The sequence below is a fragment of the Apodemus sylvaticus genome, chromosome 12, assembly GCF_947179515.1.
Source record: "Apodemus sylvaticus chromosome 12, mApoSyl1.1, whole genome shotgun sequence".
Lineage (NCBI taxonomy): Eukaryota > Metazoa > Chordata > Mammalia > Rodentia > Muridae > Apodemus > Apodemus sylvaticus.
The window spans coordinates 86,937,745-86,958,334 of NC_067483.1; the positions used below are offsets into that span (position 1 = coordinate 86,937,745).

Genomic DNA, 20,590 nt, shown 5'->3' on the forward strand with positions numbered 1-20,590 from the left:
AAGTCCCAGATCCAGGCGTGGTGGCACACACCTTTAATACAGGCCACGCCTTCTGCTGGAGGCCTACATGAGGACCTTGGAAGAAGGAAGATTCACTCTTCTTCACTGCTTGCACTAACTCGCCAGCACAGCTGTTGGAACCTCCGTCTACAGAAGACCAGCGGAAACAACTTACCTCGTGGACTGAGCAACTACTAGATCCTTGGACTTCCCATCCACAGCTGCCCATTGTTGGGGGGAGTTGGACTACAGACTGTAAGTCATGACAATAACTTTCCTTAATATATAGAGATATTCCATAAGTTCTGTAACTCTAGAGAATACTAATACACACACACACACGTAATTTTTTAATAAAATATTTAAGACAAAATAGCCACTGTATTTACCAAGTAACAGAAACCAGAACTCTGTTGAAACAAAGTCTTATCTCGCTATGTACCCTAAGCTGACTAGAGCTGGCAATCCTCCTGCCTCTGCCTCACAGGCGCTGGAATTACAGATGTGCATGCACTATGTCTGCCACGGGCAGGAATTTCCAGCTTGGTTTATTTAAACACAAGCAAGGGGCAAGGGCTGTTCTGTATTAGCAAAATCTGCACGCAGACCTGCGCTCTAAGATCCTCAGGGGAGGAAATTAAGAACGAGGCTGCTCACCCAGGTGCAGCCGGGCAGCCTGTGTCAGGAGATGGATTCCTCGGTATTTCTCCTGCCTGCTGTTCCCATGTTGCCACCTTGTGGATTGGCACTGTAAGGTGTCCCTTTGAACAGGAAGCAATTTCTAGGTAGCTCTGTGAATCAAGGCAGAAAGATGATGGAGGCAGTGAAAAAGCCCAAACCCAAGGGCTCGGTCCCAGCCTTTCCCTTAGTGGAGTTAGAAGGACATTCATGACTGTCTTGGAATAGGTAAATCCTGTTTTTAATTTAATTTACCTATTGTATATGTGTGTTTAGTCTGCATATATGTGTGTGCATCACACACATGCATATAGGAAAGTCAGAAGAGGGTTCAGATCACTCGGGAATGCACTTATAGACAGTTGTGAGCCACTTGGTGGGTGATGAGAATCAGACTTGCAAGAGCAAAGGTGCTTTTAATGGCCGAGCCATCTTTCCAGCCTCATGGAATTATAATGGGTGAAATGGTAACACTTATGTTCCTTTACGTCACTTTGAGTGAGTGGATAGTAGTGCATTTGAATTACACCTGAACAAGGCTGTCGTTTGTTTTGTTTTAAGATGGGAACAAGGTGGCCATAGCAGCAGCAAACACGTTAATGGTCTAAAGAACTGTAGTCAGTAAACCTAGGACACGGCTCAGTTGGGAGAGCACATGCCTGCCTTGACTGGGACAGGGGGGCTATCGAACTTTTTGTTTGTTTGTTTGTTTGTTTGTTTGTTTTTAGTGTTAGAAATCATTGACCCCCTCCATTTCAAATATCCTTATTTTCTCATTTCAAAATAAATTAAATGAAGACTCAGCTTATATCATGTACCTGATTCATCTACAGTAAAAGTTAGGAAAACAAACCAGAAGAAAAGAGACTACCAGTTTTTGCAAAGACTTCTAGTGCCTCCGTCTCCATAGGCGTGCTCCTCAGCAGGGCTCTTTCTGATGCCTAAACTACTACCTGGTAATCTCACCCACACCTCCACACCAGGCTCCAGTTCCTGTCTTCTTCACCATCTAATCCAGATACCCTGTGAACTCCTTCCACCAGAGCTTGCTGTTTGCCAGCCCATTAGCCCCGCCCCTCTCCCAGCCCCGCCCCTCTCCCAGCCCCACCCCTCTCCCAGCCCCGCCCCTCTCCTAGCCCCACCTCCTGCGCTTCAAAGTCAGCTTATGTAACCTTGGAGTCTTTACACATCTTCCTGATGACAACATTCATACAAATCTGCACTAATCTGCTATCCTTCTGCACACCTCACACTTTCACTCAAAAAATCTTTAGGAAAGCCACAGGGTGCTGCAGTCTGCGGTCCCAGCACTCGGGAGGGGGAGGCAGGAAGATGAGAGTCATCCTCATCTACCGAGTGAGCTGAGGCCAGCTTGGGCCCTGTTTAGAAAAACTAAAGCAGGTCTGGCAAGAGGGCCGAAACGGAAAAGGATCCTGCCACGAAGCCTGAGGTCCTGAGTTTGACCATACATGGTAGAAGAGAACCATCTTCGGTAAGTGGTCCTCAGACCCCCACCAGCGCTGCGGCACACACACACAATGTGACTGTTTGAATGAGAATTGCCTCTCTAGACTCGTGTGCTTGAATATTCGATCCCCAGTTGGTGGAACCCTTCGGGAAAGATTAAGTCGTGTGGTCTCAGTGATTACAAGCACTGACTGCTCTTCCAGGGGTCCTGAGTTCAAATCCCAGCAACCACATGGTGGCTCACAACCATCTGTGATGGGATCTGACGCCCTCTTCTGGTGTGTCTAAAGAGAGCTACAGCGTATTCACAAACACATAAAATAAATAAATCGTTTAAAAAAAAAAAAACTGTGGCTTTCTTGGAAGAGCTGTGTCAATGGGGGCGACTTTGATCCTGTTTGTGGATCAGGATGAGAGCTCTCAGCTGCTGTTCTAGCACCAAAACTCTTTGCCTATTGGTACACTCCCTGTTGGGATGGTGTTCTGTCCCTCTGGGACCATGAGCCCCAAGTAAACCCTTCCTTCTATAAGGTGCCTTGGTTGTGGTGGTTTGTCACAGCAAGAGAAAACTAACTCATTGATACAATTATAATGGGAAATTATAAAGAAATAATAAATGTACTTTTAAAGGAAAAAATAAATGAAAGAAATAAATAAAATGCCTGCATAGTAAAATTCTATCTCAAAACAAACAAAACACAAAAACAGGGAGTGGTAGGATGGCCCAATGGGTAATGAACGGCACTTGCCTCCTACCTTACTACCCAAGATCAATCCCCAAAACACTCAAAGTGGGAGAGGTAAAAAAAAAAAAATTGCAGTGATAAATTTCATGGTAAAGAGATAGGCAAGAAAAAGTATTTCCCCCAGATCCCACCAGCTTCAAATATGACAGACTATTAAACATTTTTTGTGACTTTAATCCTGAAAACATGACCACTGTTAATAATGCTGCTCTATCACAAAACCCACTATGTCCTTTCCTCAGAATGACATGTTGTTTTTTTGTTTTGGGGGTTTGGAGATTCTTTTGCTTTTTTGTTTTAAATTACGAACTTTTGTTGTGTGTGTATGGTGCTGGGGACTGAATCCAAGGATCCTGCATACTAACCATCTGTTCTACCCAAGCCAGACCCACCAATAAGCTGGGAGGGCAGCTATTGTTGTCCTTCCGTTTGGTGGGGGAGGGAGGTGCCCACATACTTTCAGCGATCTTTCTGCCTCAGCATCCCAAGAGCCTCCATGCCAGGCTCTGTTCATACATTTTAACAGCTGAAAACTGAAACTGCTTTTCTGGAAGGTGTGTGTGCTTTTCCTCCTACTATCCACCAGAGGGAGCTCTGCCTCCATTAAAATGAAGGTGGTAACGGGCAATCATCTAAATTTTGATGTGCACAATCTTTAGATGTGAGATATGTGAGTTATGTATGAAAATCAAATCATAGTCTTCAAATATTCCCAGAGAAAGTAGATATCAAATAACTAGGTTGCTAAGAACTTTAAAGGTGCAGAAATCAGCTCTCCTTGGTTTAATGTGCAAACAGGTTACACGGCCATCTTGAAATCCCATGCAGACCATGTATATTCTGATTCAGTGTATGTTAGAACCTGAAATGGCACACGGCTGACAAGCTCCCTGCTGGTGCTGATGCTGATGCTGGTGCTGATGCTGGTGCTGATGCTGATGCTGCTACCTACCGACCATCAGCTGGAGCGTCAAGAACTGAATTACAAGCACAATGAGTTTCCAGCTAACTCATATGTAATCCTCGGGAACTGACTGTAAGCGAGGGTGTGAACATTTGGGGAGATGTCCGCACAGCACTGCATTCTGCATCCTTAAATTCCTCAGCCAGTGTCTCTGAAGAAGTTGTTTTCCTTGCCCCATAAAACCTGTAAGAGCCTCCTGTGGGCAGGAGCTGGGTGGCCCTCCTCAGGCACTGCCCTCCCCACCGCCCAGTGCTTCCACTTGGATGCCCATACTCCTCAGAAGGCCCCAAAGGTCAAACACGTGAATCATGAGGAGGAGGAGCCTGACAGACTGTGGGCGGGGCTCCAGGGTAGAGCACTTTCCTGCGTGCACCAATTCTGATGCCACCCCCAACATACTAAAAAGAAAAGGGGAGAGGGTGCAAGATTTAGTCAACTTGTATCAACAGTCTCGGGGTGACTCGTATGGAAATGAACCCAAAGAGCGTCAGATTACACTGAGAGGAGGGAAGCACTGGCGAAGTTGCAGTCACTGAAATGCTTACACAGGTAGGTTGATTTGAGCAGCAGGACGCAGAAAACATTCTGTGGTGGAACAAACTTTTAATCCGGATACTGTGAAGGCAAAGCTATGAGGAGCCCTGCGGCTAGGTGAGCCAGGACAGCCTACTTGAGACCCTGTCTCACAGGAAGTGGGCAGGGTCACTAAGGATAACCCTAAAGACTGCCTATGGCCTGCACATGTCTACACACACATGACAACACATATACACCCTCACATGACAGCATACAAACACACACACACACACATATGTACACACACTTTTAAAAATTAAAACTGTACTTAATGTACTTACAACCCATCAGACTAGCAAAAAATTTCAAGGCTGGACAATTATTCAGACAGAAAAGCAAAGGGCAAAGGCAACCTGGACACACGCGCACTTGGGAGAGCACTGTCCTTCTCCTCAGGCCTGGCTCCTTCAACGGCCATGCTTCCATCTCCAGTCACACTGCCTCACTGTCAGTGAAACAGCTAAGCCAGTAAAGGCACTTGCCACCACGCCAGAAATCTGGATTTGATCTCCAAAACCCACATGGTAGAACAAGAAAATGACTCCCACAAGCTGACCTCTGACCTCCATGGCATGTGTGCATACAAACAAAATATATGATTGGTTAAACTGCTTCTCGGTAAACAACTTTTCTTCCTCATACCGACTCATCTTGAACATCCCTTCCACAGCCATCAAGAGTTTCTGCCCCCCCTCCCCCCTCCCCTCCTCCCCCCCCTCTCCAGTATTCATTTACTTTGATTCGTCGTCAGTGGGTGTTTTGCCTGCATGTATGTCCATGTACCACCACGTGTGCACCTAGTGCCCACAGAGGTCAGAAGTGGGCATGTGGTCTCCTGGATCTGGAGTTACAGATGGTGTGAGCCACAATGTGGGTGCTGGGAACTGAACCCCGTCCTCAGTGAGAGCAGCTGAGCTATAAACTCCCCACTTTTAACCTCTTGTATACCATAACAGATATACCATTAATAGATATATCAGTGGTTACAAAGTTACTTTACGGTTTACCTTATTTCATCTGTGTGTGTGTGTGTGTGTGTGTGTGTGTGTGTACACATATATGTGTGGGAGTCGGAAGAAAACATACAGGAGTGAGTTCTGCACATCTTTTGTGAGTTACAGGGATTAACCTAAGGTTACCCAGAGTCTCAGCAGCAAGGCCCTACCCACCCAGCCATCTCACCAAACCCCATCATTTTTATCCAGCATACTTGCTGTTATGTAGTCTCCATACCAGGGCCACACACGACTTCCCTTTTTCGGAGTCCTCAGCCAGAAATCCTTCTTGGATTCACCCTTTCATGTTTCATGGTTGGGTTGGGTTTTTACAGTCATCCTACAGAAGCATTTCTATGGTTTGAGATCCTCTATTCCAGATTCCCACCTACAATGACCCTTTGAACCTTCCTATGTTCCTCTCTATCAAGTACCAAGCAGGTGTAGGGGTGTGTGTGTGTGTGTGTGTGTGTGTAGACAGAAGCACACCAGAAACACATGTAAAATTAAGAGAACATGGAGACAGAAGCCTTCACCCTGGAACCTAATTGAAGTCTCTCTCCCTCAGAGAGTAAAAATGCAAGAACACAATCAAAAAGACAAAAGCTGGGTCTGGAGAGATCGCTCAGTGGTTAAGAGCCCTGCTGCTCTTCCAGAGGTCCTGAGTTCAAATCCCAGCACCCATATGGTGGCTCATGACCATTCACAAAAGGCATCTATCTGATGCCCTCTTCTGGCATGCAGGTGTATATACAGAGCATTCATAGATACACAAACTAATAAATTTTTAAAAAGTAAACAACATACATTGGCCATGGAGCCACATACTTCAACCCCAGAAGCTGGAAGGCAGGTAGACCTCCGTAAATTCAAGAGCAGCATGGTCTATATACAGAAGAGCTGGTGGGGGGTTAGGGGATACACCTTTAGTCCCAGCACTCCAGAGGCAGAGGCAGGTGGATCTCTGAGTCTGAGGCCAGCCTGGTCTACTTAGCAAGTTCCAGGGCAGCCAGGGTTACACAGTGAGACCATGTTTCAAAAAAAGAAAAGAAGAATAAAGAAAAGACAGAGATGAAAAGAAGTGGCCGTGATGCTGGTAAACGACAGCGGCAGAACTCCGCAGATCTGCAAGTGCACATGTGAAAGCCTGGAAGCAGCTCGAAACTTTGGTGAGTGCTAGGCTGAGCTGTCAAGTGCAGGGGCGCAGCACAGCTGGAAATCATTTACAACCCACATGGAAGATTCAGCAAGCAATGAATTACCCGTGGCTAATTTCCTAGGGGAGTTTTAATGCGCAGGCTAGCTGAACCTTCTTAAAACCTTTCCCCACAAACTCTTAGCTGCAACATGAAGCTGCGAACAGGGAAGAAACGAAAAGGACGGGACCTGACTTAACAGCACAACCAACCATGACACCATGAACGGAAGCTGCCCGGAGAGGAGAGGGTTTGTGTGGATCATGTTTCCTCATCACAGCTCAGGCAGGAACCTGGAGGCAGGCGCTGATGCAGAGGCCATGGAGCGGTGCTGAACCCAGGGCCACCATCCCAAGGATGGCCCCACCAACAATGGGCACCCCCATAAATCACTAATTAAGAAAATGCCCATAGCCGGGTGTGGTGGCGCACGCCTGTAGTCCCAGCACTTGGGAGGCAGAGGCAGGCAGATTTCTGAGTTCGAGGCCAGCCTGGTCTACAGAGTGAGTTCCAGGACAGCCAGGGCTACACAGAGAAAACCTGTCTCGAAAAAAAGAAAGAGAAGAGAAGAGAAGAGAAGAGAAGAGAAGAGAAAAGAGAAAACACCCTACAAGCTTGCCTACAGCCCAGTCTTATAAAAGCATTTTCTCAAATGAGGTTCTCTCCTCTGAGATGACACTAGCCTGTGACATAAAGTCACCCACTACAACTGACCCTTTGCCAACTTATGAACATACCACTTAGGTCAAAAACATTCCCTTTTGTATCCATCCCCAAGATCTAAGATTAATAAATATCACAAATATAGATTATTAAAAAAAAGTATTAAAAACCTAATGTCCCAGCCTTCACCGATTCAAACGCTTTAAAAGTTTGGTCTCTTAAAAGAAAAATCCCGTCTCTTTTAAAATCAGTATCTTTGTAAAAACTACAAAATCTCCCTGAAGTTTAAAGTCATAAAGTCTCCATGAAGTTTAAAATCATGGGCTCCTGTAAAAATCAAAACTAAATAACAAAGGAGGGAAGAACCAGGGCACAGTCACAATCTAAACAAAGCAAACACAACTCTGATTACGTAAATAAGTCAGTGTCTGGGCCCCGGCAAAGGACCAGGGTCACTTCTCCAGCTCTACCCTCCGAGCACGCACAGCTGTCTCCGAAGCTCAGGCAGGCTCCACCCCACGGCTGCTGCTGGCCTTGGCAGTTACTCCTCAGAGCTGGCATCTGCGAAATCCTGGGTCTTCTGCTGCAACTGGGCTGCACTTTCCCAGCAGCCTCCCCTGGCCTCTCTTCAGGGTCTCCAGCCTGGCGGCACAGTGCCGAGCTTCAGCCACTCAACGCAACCCCTTCATAGTCTAAAAACCAGCTCTGCCCAGGTCACCCACACCACCAGCTGCAGTTGTGAGCATGAGGTACAGCCCAGGCAGCCTCTGGAACCCAGCTTCCGCGTGCTGACGCTGAGGAAACACCCCTCAGAAGATTTCACCTTAGTGATGCTGGTCTCTTCCCCACCCCACCAATCCATCCAGAAACAGGATTTCTCTGTGTAACCCTGGCTGTCCTGAAATTCACTCTGTAGACCAAGCTGGCCTTGAACATCAGAGATCCGCCTGCCTAACCAGCATAAGATCTCTAAAATCCCAAACTCCAAAGGTTGAATCCAGAACTGGTAGTCCCAAGCCTAAGGTGGCACAGGCCTGGGAGCCCAGCAACACTGCAGAGTCAGGAGCGGGAGGGTCAGGTCAAGAACACCCTCAGCTAGAGAGTTCGAGACTAACCTTGAACTGCATGAAATCTGGCCTCAAAACTTAAAATAAAATAAATTAAAAATCTAAAACACAACTGCTAGTCCCAGCCTGAGCCTCACATCTATAATCCCAGAACTCAAGAGGCCGAAGGATTGTTTCAAATTCAAGGCCAGCTTAGAACACAGAGTGATTCCCCGAGGACCTAGTTAGATAGTAGTGCATCTGACTCCATAAAGCCCACCGAGGATACAGATTGAATCCATCTCAGAAAAGGAGAAAGGACCCTGGGCTGGGCTGTGGCTCAGTGGCAGAGCGCCCACCTAGCATGCACGAGGCCATGGGTTCAGTCACTGCCACCAGGAACCCTCACACACAGACACACACAGCTTTCTCTAAATTTATTTAAATTACAGAGAGCCGATTACAGAAAACGACAAATGCCTTAAAACATGAAGTGCAAAAGATATCTTCCAAACCCTCTGAAAAAAATCACTCTTGAGAAATAATTATATTAGAATTCTGAGGGGCTAGAGAGATGGCTCAGCTGCTCTTCCGAAGGTCCTGAGTTCAAATCCCAGCAACCACATGGTGGCTCACTGCCATCTGTAATGAGATCTGACTCCCTCGTCTGGAGTGTCTGAAGACAGCTACAGTGAACTTACATATAATTAATAAATAAACCTTAAAAAAATAATAATTCTGCTGTGCCCTCAAGGACCATTCTAAACACACAAGGACAAATCAAAAGCATGCAGATTCTGCTACATCTTTCATTTCTTGGTCAGTGCAGTGCACTGAGCCTTGTGTGTGCTGAGCTCTACCCCTGGGCTACACTCTGAGCAACACACACACACTGTTCCACAACCTGATTCACCAGTAGTGTGTCAGCCACATCTGCACAAGCAGATCTGCCACAGTCTTAACAGTGAAACAGTATTCCATAATCCAAACAGACCAGTTTAACCAAAATGCTACACTATCATTATGTATCAGGCCCTCTGAGAACAACTTTCTTCAAGTACAACATTCACCACACAAGTTTTTTGTTTAGGTTTTACTTTTTTCAAATCTTTCTGTACATTTTTATGTTATTTATTTTAGAGATACGGCCTCAATGCTAGCCATCTGACTCCAAATCGCATACCCACCTGTATCTGCATTTAATGCATTTAATCCCAGGTGCTGGGATTAAATAGGCATGGTGGTCCACACCTAGCCAGGAGTTTTTATTTTTATTTTTTTAATGAGTGCTATCTGCGTGTACACCTGCAGGCCAGAAGAGGGCACCAGAGCCCTTTATAAATGGTCATAAACCGCCATGTGATTGCTAGGAATTGAACCTAATCCTCGGGAAGAGCAACTGGTGAGCCATCTCTCCAGCCCTGAGTTTTTAATTAAGTTAGGTAGACAGGTAGATTACCACGCTTCCCCCAGGTCCCCACACAGGGAGGGGCTAGCCTCTAACTCAACCCTGCAGGATTCACAATCTTCACACGCAAAGCCCTCCCCCTTTCCCCGGCACGCACCACTGCAGACCCCAGTGAAATTGCTTTATTAATATTATCCACTCTGCCTTGGTTTTCTTCCTTTTGAGACAGGATCTCAAGCATGGAGGACAGACTTCAGCAATCCTGTCTTCGTATCTCTCACGCTCACTAAAGTTCTTATGGCTCAGAAAATATAATTTGTATGTCGGGTGTGGTAGCCCATACCTTTAATCACAGCACTCAGGAAGAAGAGGAGGCAGGGAGGTCTCTGAGTTTGAGGCTAGCCTGGTATACATGAGTTTGAAGCGAGCCTGGTCTACAAAAGCAAGTTCCAAGACATTTAAGGCTTCATAAAGAGATCCTATCTCAAAAAAGACAAAATGAAAGAAAAAGATAGTTTGTTTTTTTTTCTTTATGAAAACACCTTTTATTTTTATGTATGCATTTGTGACGGCATGGGTATATGTGTGCACGCACCCACACGCACACAGAAGCCAGAAAGCAGCTTTGCACACCTGGAGACAGCGTTATGGGCAGTTGTGTGTTATCCTGTTTGGATCCTGGGAACAAACTCTGGTCTCTACAAGAGGAACAAAGACTGTCATACAGGGCCATCTCTCTAGCCACAAGAAAACATGCTTTGTAATCCAAGCATGGTAGCATGCACCTGATATCCCAGAACTTGGAAGGTGGGGGCAGGAGGATCCGCATGCAAGGCTATCCTCAGCTACCTAGGAGTTAGAAGACAGCCTGGACCACATAAAACCCTGCTTCAATAATAAATAAATAAATGGAAAGTTTATTTCAAGTTAGTATGTTTAAATAATTGTTCTGCAAATATCGGGGTTTTTTTATGCTGAAAATATCAATAGAAAATATCCACATAAACAAAACCTCTCACACCAGATATGGTGGGTTAGACCTGTATTAACACTTGCGAGGTGGTAGCAGGATGGGCAGCCCAATCCTTGACCACTTGGTGATTTCCAAGCCAGCTTGGGCCACAGACCTTACCTCACCCCAGACTCCACTGTCCTCAGCAGCTTTAAAAAAAAAAAAAAAACAAAACTTCCTACTGAATCTGTTTTAATAAATTTTCCGGCACCCGGAGGGACTGTGCCAAAGGACAGCACACGTGAAGAGCAGTCACCACCACAGGCATTAGCTGGCTACTGCCATCCCATGAAAATCAGAGAACAAGAATTCCAACATCAGTAATAAGTCACAGCAGCACAGAACCCATCAGGGGGCAGCAGTGCCAACGGGAAGGAATCGAATGTGTCCACGACACAGCAAAGAGATGCAAAGTGACAGCAGGGAGCTGGCTGCTCCTGCAGAGCCAGCCATTGGGAAACCCAGGAGAAGTCTGCAGTGCACCGGTTTCCAGGCACCATCCTCTACCCCCGGCCCACGTCCTTCTCTTCTCGAGCACTCCGAGCAAGCATCAAGCGGTCTGGAAATGGAGAACAGCTTACTGCTGTGTGCAGAGCGGGTCCTCCTGTCTGAGTAACAACGTCCTCGGCTGTGGCGTTCGCATGGCCAAATGTTTTCATCCTGTCTGATTAAGAGCGTCCTCTGTCGTAGCATTCACACGGATCAAATGTTTGCGGGCTCAGAGCGCAGCCACACTGCCCTTTCCCAAACCTCCTTGCTAAAGAAAATAAGCAAAACAACAGGAGTTACAACTGCCACCTGTGGGAAGCCAGGAAGTCATTCTGTCCACAGTGTCCTCCACCCACTACAGTCACTCCACCACCTCACTCCTCACAGGTCTCTGACCCCCAGATAATCCCATCAGCCATGACAAGGATGACCCAAGCCATGATTTCAAAACAGCTCCACAGGTATAGCCTAAGAAACGATTCTACCAGTCCTCCACCTTCAGGGCTTCCTTATGCAAAATGAGCTTATAAGACTCTAGTTAGTATCTAGCCGGCGGTGGTGGTGCACACCTTTAATCCCAGCACTCTGGGAGGCAGAGGCAGGTGGATTTCTGAGTTCGAGGCCAGCCTGGTCTACAGAGTGAGTTCCAGGACAGCCAGCACCAAACAGAGAAACCCTGTCTGGGGGGGGGGGGGGGGGTAAGACTCTAGTATCTGCCTTGTGCCCAGCACACTTCACAAAATTAGCTATGACATAAACACAAATGATCTTTCTTTTAAAATAAATTTTAGATGTATTTTTTAAAGTGTTTTCAACAGCAGCGGCTCCTCTCTTAAGGATCTGGAATACCCTCTCAAGAGTTCGCAGAATTTCGAACATAAACTATCCTCAGCTGGCAAAATCATACCCCCCTGGAGCATGGGACAAATCACAGTCACCGGCTGTGGATTATTTGAAGCAGCCCTATATACCATACCTGGGATTTAAAACAAAAACATATTGCTGCTGAACAGCTCAATTGGTTAACTGCTTGCTGTGTCAGTATAAGGAGCTGAGTTCAATCCCTGAGGACTTGCCTACAAAGAAGTCAGGTGTGGTGCACATCTTGTTATCTCAGAGCAAGAGAAGCAGCTAGGGAACCTAGTCTACTTGCAAAGTCCCAAGCCTGCAAGAGACCCTGTCTATGAATGAATGAATGAATGAATGAATCAATCAATCAATCAATGGCGGTATCTGAGCACTTTCTGGCATCTACACACACGTGTATGCACACCCATAAACACGTACACACAATATGTATAAATTAAAAGGCCCTCTGCCAGGCACAGTGGCACACACCTATAATCCCAGTACGCAGGAGGTGGAAGGTAGAGGAACAAAGACCAGAAGTCAACTGCCATTCCTGGCTATATACTTCAGGCCAGTCTGGGTGTCATGAGACCCTGCCCCAAACAACTAAAAAGACCTTTATCTGTGTAATCCCACCACATTCACTACCCACCCCTTCCCTCAAGACCTCATCCCCAGCTCAGAGGCTATAATCTACCATCGTGTGCCCTCTTACCTAGAACCTCAAGTTCCTTCCTCTCCCCACCCATCACAGCCACCCAACATCTGGGTCAATCCCATGTTCACGGCCAGCAGCTGCCTACTTCGTTCGACAGGACAGAAAGCACTATGCTAGGAAGTGTCCAGAGGGTAAACAAAAACAGGTTTTAACTGGTCCCACCACACTTTACAGCAAGCCCATGTTTCAGCAGGCAATTCCTTCTTCTTTCCTAGAAAACTATTTTGAACCTACTAAGTCTGAGTCACTTAGCAACCACTTCCTTGGATGTCTCACACCTTTTAAAAAAATTAAAATGTATTTATGTGGAGGACTGCCTGCACATATGTCTATGTATCACATTAAATGTATTTATGTGGGGAGTGGATTGCCTGCACGTATGTCTATGTATCACATATGTCTATGTATCATTAAATGTATTTATGGCAGGGGGGGGTTGCCTACACATATGTCTATACCATGCCAAGTGCCTGCAGAAGCCAAGATGGTATTAGATTCCCAGGGCCTAGAGTTACAGACCGTTTGTGAGCTGTCTTGTGGGAGCTGAGAATCAAACCTGGATTCTCTGGAAGAGTAGCCAGCACCCTTGACCGCTGAGCTATTTCTCTAGTAATGAAAGTAATGCTCATTTCAATGTTCTGTTTTGCGTGTTTGTTTTGTGTAATATATCTAAGTATGATGTGGTTTGTTCTAGAACTCATGGGGTCTCGCTGCGGCTGGCTTAGAATGGGCTACATAGACCAGGCTAGCCTCATACTCTGCCTCTGTCTCCTGAGTGCTGGGATTAAAGGCGTGTGCCACTGTACTGGATTTTAAACTGCAGCTGCCTGCTCCCACAGCACATCTCACCACACAGCATGGAGCTGTTTCCCCGACTCCAGTCTAGGTCCAGAAAGACATCACTCTCTTACTAATTGATCTTCCTGCACTGCTATTATGGCCAGACATACACATTCCAACTCAAACATGGCTACCTTGTGTTCTCCAAGCGCCGTAATCTCCTGAATATAATGTGGGTTTGTTCTAGGACTCATCTTTGTCTTAAACATCTATCCTAATAAAGAGCCAGGAAATTTAAAATGCATCATATAACAAAATCAATCTTTTTTTTTTCTAGTTAACATTCAGATTCTTAGCACAGCTCCTTACCAGACTGGTCTGAGCAGCTGCTTTGAAGGATTTTTCCCCCAGTGTCTTCTGAGACACCCTGGTCGCACGTGTGCCAGTGTGCCAACACCTCAAGGGCTGGCATCTTTCTCTATCCCCACTGTTCTCTGTGGCACAAAGTAACCAACTCCCTTTGCTGGACTGGTGCCATCTCATCTCTTGGGAGGTCATTCTGTTCCCATCTCTGGTGTCCACAGTCCTGACTGAAGGGCCCACATCACAGTCCCGTGTCCTGATGCCCACCCACTCTTCCCTCTGTCATTAACACCCTCCATCCACCTCACTGACAGCATTTGGAACCCCTTGCCCCACAGGCTCCCCCGTGGAGCCACTTCCTTTTACCACTGTTGGGCTACAGACAGCAGAGTTTTCTCTTCTCTTGATGTAAAACCCTGGGTTCAGCTGGGCAGTGGTGGCACACGCCTTTAATCCCAGCACTTGGGAGGCAGAGGCAGGTGGATTTCTGAGTTTGAGGCCAGCCTTGTGTGAGCAAATTGTCACTTATGTGTGCTTATGTGGATGTGTGCCTCGTGTGAGCACACTGTCACTTATGTGTGCCTATGTGAATGTGTGCCTTGTGTGAACGGATACCTGCAGAGAGCAGATGACAGACTTGGACTTTTGGAGCTGGAATTACAAGTGACTGGGAGCTGGATGACAAAGATTGCTGGGGATCAAACCTGGGTCCTCTGGAAGAGCAGGGAGTGCTCTTGACTTAACCTCTGAGTCCTTTCTCCAGACCCCACAGTGAAATTTCACATGCTGCATTTAATCAAAATAAGCTGAAAGTAAACAAAACTCATTTTGTAATCAATCTTTTGTATAAGATGCAAACTGAAAATGTGTGCAACAGCAGGGAGAACAATATACGTGACTGCACGTCACAAGTGCATCTTTTTCTTTCAAGTTGCTAGGCAATCGCTACCTCAGAGCCATAGCCTTAACTTCTTTGTTGTCTTTTCCACTCATGACATGAAAAGCCAGAAACCATTCCTTAAAGGAGAAGAACAAGAGATACTAGGAAACACATTCAAGTTTCTTCATTAAAAAAGAAAAAAGAGAGAGAGAGAGAGAGAGAGAGAGAGAGCTGGGCAGTGGTGGCGCACACCTTTGATCCCAGCACTCAGGAGGCAGAGGCAGGCAGATTTCTGAGTTCTAGGCCAGCCTGGTCTACAGAGCGAGTTCCAGGACAGCCAGGGCTACACAGAGAAACCCTGTCTCAAAAAAACAAATCAAAAAAAAAAAAAAAAGATTTTATAAGCAAGTATCTATTAGCCGGCATGAAGGATGCACTTGTTTGGATGTCTGGCATTGATTTCTAACTCTGGGAAGTGCCGGCTGCTGCTACCTTTTAGCCAAAAAGAACAATACTTTCTCACCTGTCCATTAAGGTAAGCAGTGGCCTGTGCTCAGTTAATCCAGAATAGAGAACCAGCTGTCAACAATTAGCTTCCCAAAGAGCTGCAGCAGAGTGCCTTGTCCAGGGTGCAGGGAAATGTGCTCCGGAGTCCACGGACCACCCTGCAACCAACAGAAGGCTAAGGCCCAGGCTACAGCCTGAGCACCGCAGGGCAGTTCTGACTTGGTTCCCGCCATCCTCACATCTAGGTTTCTCCCACCCTTAAAGCAGAGCTGAGAACTCCCCAACAGACTTTCAAGAAGTTTTTTGTTCTTTTTTGTTTTTGTTTTTGGTTTTGGTTTTTTGGATTTGGTTTTTTCGAGACAGGGTTTCTCTGTGTAGCCCTGGGTGTCCTGGAACTCACTCTGTGATTACAGGCCTGTGCCACCACTGCCCAGCTAATTTTTTTGTTCTTGAATCACCATGGCTCTCGAAAGAAAAATGATAAAAGTTATGGTGTAAGAGTCACAACTACCATAAAGGACAGGCTCACTGTGCACTTTATTTTGGAAAATGGGTGACTCCTTCCAACATATGACTCAAGATCAGCGCCAGGACAATGATATGTGTGTAGAAATCCAGTACTTCATACACACACACACACACACACACATACACACACATATATAATCAAAATTTTGAAAAAGAACATCTCAGGTTGAAGAAACGGCTCAGTGGTTAAGAGCACTAGCTTAGCTGCCCTTCCAGAGGACTGGGCTTCAAAAGACAATCTCTGATCATCCCATTACAAATTTGTCGTTGTTTATGATTAAATGCTTCTGTTCTACCCACTGAGCAACACGGCCTTCAAACTAAGTCTGCAAGGAGGCTTCCATCATCTTTACCACTTAATGCTACAGGACTTAAGCTCTCTGCCATGGGGTGAGGTAAATACCCTGCAAAGTATGTAACAGAATGAAGGAAGAGTCCTGCTTTCTCTAATTAGTCTGTGAGAAGGCATTCGAGGCCGAGTTTTGAAAGGAGTGAATTTGCTTTAACTCCACAAACTTCACGCTGCTCTTTCCTCAAGAAATCACGTGCATGTGTGTGCATGTCATGTCGATCACCACTTCACAAGATAACAGATAACATTATTATTTGTTAACTTTAAAATGCAAACCGATGTCTTAAGTTAAAAACCAAACAAGAATATTGTGGTAACGCCAAGACTTTAATCCCAGCCTGCAGAGGAGGCCAGTCTAGTCTACAGAGTTCCAAATTCCAGGGCAGCCAGAGCGGAGCGATGGAGAAACCCTGTCTGAGGGGGCGGGGACAGGGGAGGGGAGGGGGGAGCGAGGGGAGTATACCAGAATGAATAGTAAAGCTAGATTACTCCCTACCTCTACCCACCCCAATCACAGAGTACAAAAATCAACCTACCTACCGTCAGAGTCCTTCTCCCAGTGCATGGTGGGAGCCTGATGTGTGCTGACGGAACACAAATCCTATGAATGCACACAACTCTATAAACAGTAAAGCACCTTCCGTGGACAGTGCGCTTCCACACTTCGAAACATCGTCACATAAACTGTTGCCTTCTACACAGAAGTGGTGAGTTACATTCGTCCGCCCAATCTCTAGCGCGCGAAGCACTCCGTGTACCCTCCGTAACCTACGCTCCTAGAGTATACTGATTGCATCTGTACTCTGCTCTTTTGTTATGCTGTAATTTCTCTTTTGCTCAGCTCCTTAGGGATGTCTCATTCATCTTCCTAAACCCAAGCCACGCAAAATCCAGACCAGTAAAGTACAGCGTAAACACCAGACTTCTCCCTCCTTCCGCAAGGTCAGGTGGGGCCTCAGTTCTGATCCAGACGTACACACCCCTACTCCTTCCCACACCCACACCCCCTGCCACTTCTGATTTCCACAACCGATGAAGCTCGTTGCACAGGGTATGAATGTTTTGCTCCCCGGCAAAATTATCTGGCCACCGCTCCCCCTTCATCTGCACCACTGGCTCCCCCAATTCCCACTGCAGCCTAGGGTGCTGCAGACACCCCACAGAACTGTGCCCAGGAGGCGCATCGCCACCCGCAGAGCCACGCGCCCCGGGCTCAGGTTCCGTACGTACCCCAGGAGGCAGCGATCGCAGACGACGCCACGACTCCCCTTGGACACAGTGTAAGCCAAGGGGTCGGAGCGGAAGAGCAGCTCCCCGGGGCGCAGTGGGGCCACAGCGCGCAGCCCGTTTCCCCGGTCGGCAGTCGTGAACTTTTCCACCTTCAATGCCTCCATCCTTCCTCAGATCCACACCTCAGACCCAAACAGCGTCTCTCAGCGGAGTCTCGTGTTTTCTGACTGCGCGCCTGCGTCCTGCGCTTGCGTACACCAGGGGGCGGAGACGAGCGCGCAGGTCCTGTGAGCATGCGCAGGAGCGCCTACTACAGCTAGGGGTGGGGTGTAGGGTGGTGTATTTCCTCCCATATTTTATTCTGCGCTGTTTTCTTTTTCCTTTTTCTTTTTCTTTTTCTTTCTTTCTTTCTTTCTTTCTTTTTTTTTTGAGACGTTGTCTCACTATGTGAGACAAAGACAGGTCTGGAACTCTCTTTATAGACCAAGGAACCTCTCTTGGTTCTGCCTGCCTCAGCCTCCTCAGTTCTGGAATTCAAGGTGTGCTCCACCGTACCCAGCTAATTATGCAAATTTTCATGAGAAGTGAAAAAAAAAAAAAGAGCCCAGGGGTGGTGGCACACACACCTTTGACTTCAGCCCTGGAGAGGTAGAGGCAGGAAGACCTCTTGAGTTCTAGGTCAGCCTGGTCTATAGAGTGAGTTTCAGGACAGCGAAGGCTATACAACAGAGAAACCCTGTCTCCAAAACAAAAGTTAGTGTAGAGGTTATCTGTATATTCACCATCTAGATAGAAAAATTCTGCAGTTTTGAATCACACCTTCTGTATATCTATATGCCTGTATTTTTATAAACCATTTTAGAGTTACGTTTGTTGAAACTTTTAAAAGTGTGTTGCAGTCAGGTCTTGAACTTGGATTATGGGTATAAATTTACACGCACAAGATCCGTCTGGGAGTGTCAGCATGTTCGACCAGTTCTGATGCTCCCATTCAGCCATTACCTATGTCAGACCACAAGCGTTTTTTTAAAGACAGGGTCTATTATGTATCTCTGGGTGTCCTGGAACTCTCCATTTAGATCGGGCTGGCCTTGAACTCATAGAAATTCACCTGCCTCTGCCTGAGGGCTGAGGTTATAAGTATACATACTATCAATAAGGCAGCCGGGGCACATGCCTTTAATCCCAGCACTCAGGGGGCAGAGACAGGCGGATTTCTGAGTTCGAAGCCAGCCTGGTCTACAGAGTGAGTTCCAGGACAACCAGGACTACACAGAGAAACCCTATCTCAAAAAACAAAACAAAACAAACAGACAACAACAACAAAAAGTTGTTCATATTATCACACCTGATCACCAAAGGATCTTTCTTGTGCACACCTCTGCATGCCTCCTGGCAACCCCAGCAAACACTCAAGTTGAAGACTAGCCTCAGTAACAGAGAAATCCGGATTAAAACATCTTTTTCTATTAGTGATTTCTTACTTTAGTCCCAGTACTTTGTTGGTTTGTGACCATGCCTCACAATGTTGCCCTGGCTGACCTGAAAAATCTCTATGTAAAGCAGGCTGGCTTGGAATTCACAGAGATCTGCCTGCCTCTACCTCCCTGCCTCCAAACCAGCCCCACTCCTGCCTCTCTGCTTCTGCCTCTGCCTCTGCCCCTTCCTGTAACTTTATTTGGGGGGGGGGGGTTGAGACAGGGTTTCTCTGTGTAGCCCCTGGCTGTCCTGGAACTCACCCTGTAGACCAGGCTGGCCTTGAACTCAGAAATCCACCTGCCTCTGCCTCCCAAGTGCTGGGATTAAAGGTGTGTGCCACCACCGCTCAGCTTAACTTTAATTTTTTACAGTCTATGTTTAATGATTTTTTTTAATGTTTTAACCTCCCTTGTAGCCCACCACCTACCAAAGGTAGTGGGAAAGAAAGGATACAGGAGAAGTGGACTTGTTTAGAAATGGATTTTTGGAGTAAATCTTTTGGTTTTTTTTTTTTTTATATATAGAATAAAGTTTATTTAGGGCATAAAGAGGGTAATTGAGGGAGTAGAGACAGAGAAAGGCAGAAAGAGAGAGAGAGAAAGAGAGAGAGAGAGATAATGGAGAATAGAGAAGTAGAGAGAGGCCAGCCATGAGCACAGGGAGAGAGAGGGGGAGGAGTGGGGTGGAGGGGGAGGGGTGGAGAGAGATGGGGAGGGGTGGAGAGAAGGGGAGGGGTGGGGAGAGAGGGGGAGGGGGAGGGAGAGAGGGGTGGGGAGAGAGGGGAGTGGGGAGATGGGGGGGAGAAAGGGGGTAGGGGTGGGGAGAGAGGGGGAGGGGTGGGGGAGAGGAGGAGAGAGGTAAGGGGCAAGAGCAAGAGGAGAAGAAACGAGCAAGAGAGTCTTGGAATAAACGTTATTTGTGTTGTGAGGAAATCAGTAGTTTAGTTTATAGGAGTCAGTAGAGACAGCTTGATCACAAACACTTTATGGATATATTAGTAGTCTAGTTAGGTAGAGTCAGGATAGTAAATATGAATCAGCAGTAGCACTGTCTAGTAGAGACAGTCAGGCCTCAGCCTATCCATGAGTCATGGGAGGGACCTGGAGGACAACAGAAAAGCGTTCCTTCAAGAAAGCGGCCTCAGCCTTCATCTGTGACCACTTCAGGAAAACACTCCTTCATGTGTTTCTGCAGGCAAAACACCATCCAACACAACCAACTTTCTTTTGTTTGTTTGTTTGTTTGTTTGTTTGTTTGTTTGTTTGTTTGAGACAGGGTTTCTCTGTGTAGCCCTGGCTGTCCTGGAACTCACTCTGTAGACCAGGCTGGCCTCGCCTCGAACTCAGAAATCCGCCTGCCTCTGCCTCCCAGAGTGCTGGGATTACAGGCCTGCACCACCACTGCCTGGCACAACCGACTTTCAAAGGAACCCTTAAGTTTCCACTTCATCTGCCCCTGCCACTGCCCCTCTGCCTCTGCCTCTGCCTCCATCAAAAGCATGTGCCATCACACCCAGAAATACTCTTATAAAAGCAAATGTTAACTTTATTATTGAGTTAGCGTGTGTCTGTGATATGTGTCCATGAGTGTGAATGAATGTGTGTCTCAGTGTGGGCACAGGTTAGAACACAGTGCTGTGGAGAGAGTCTCTCTCCACTCGTACG

At 46.7% G+C, this 20,590-nt stretch overlaps 1 protein-coding gene across 2 annotated transcripts in view; it reads right to left on the reverse strand.

The window, feature by feature from the left end:
• Positions 1-17,697, reverse strand: part of Smyd3 (SET and MYND domain containing 3) — a 563,480-nt gene extending 545,783 nt beyond the window's left edge. For both annotated transcript variants that reach the window (XM_052199949.1, XM_052199950.1), the window contains exon 1: positions 17,448-17,697. In XM_052199949.1, the coding sequence (XP_052055909.1) occupies positions 17,448-17,611 (164 nt within the window). In that variant the 5' untranslated portion in view covers positions 17,612-17,697. The remainder of the gene's footprint in view (positions 1-17,447) is intronic.
• Positions 17,698-20,590: the final 2,893 nt, after the last annotated feature.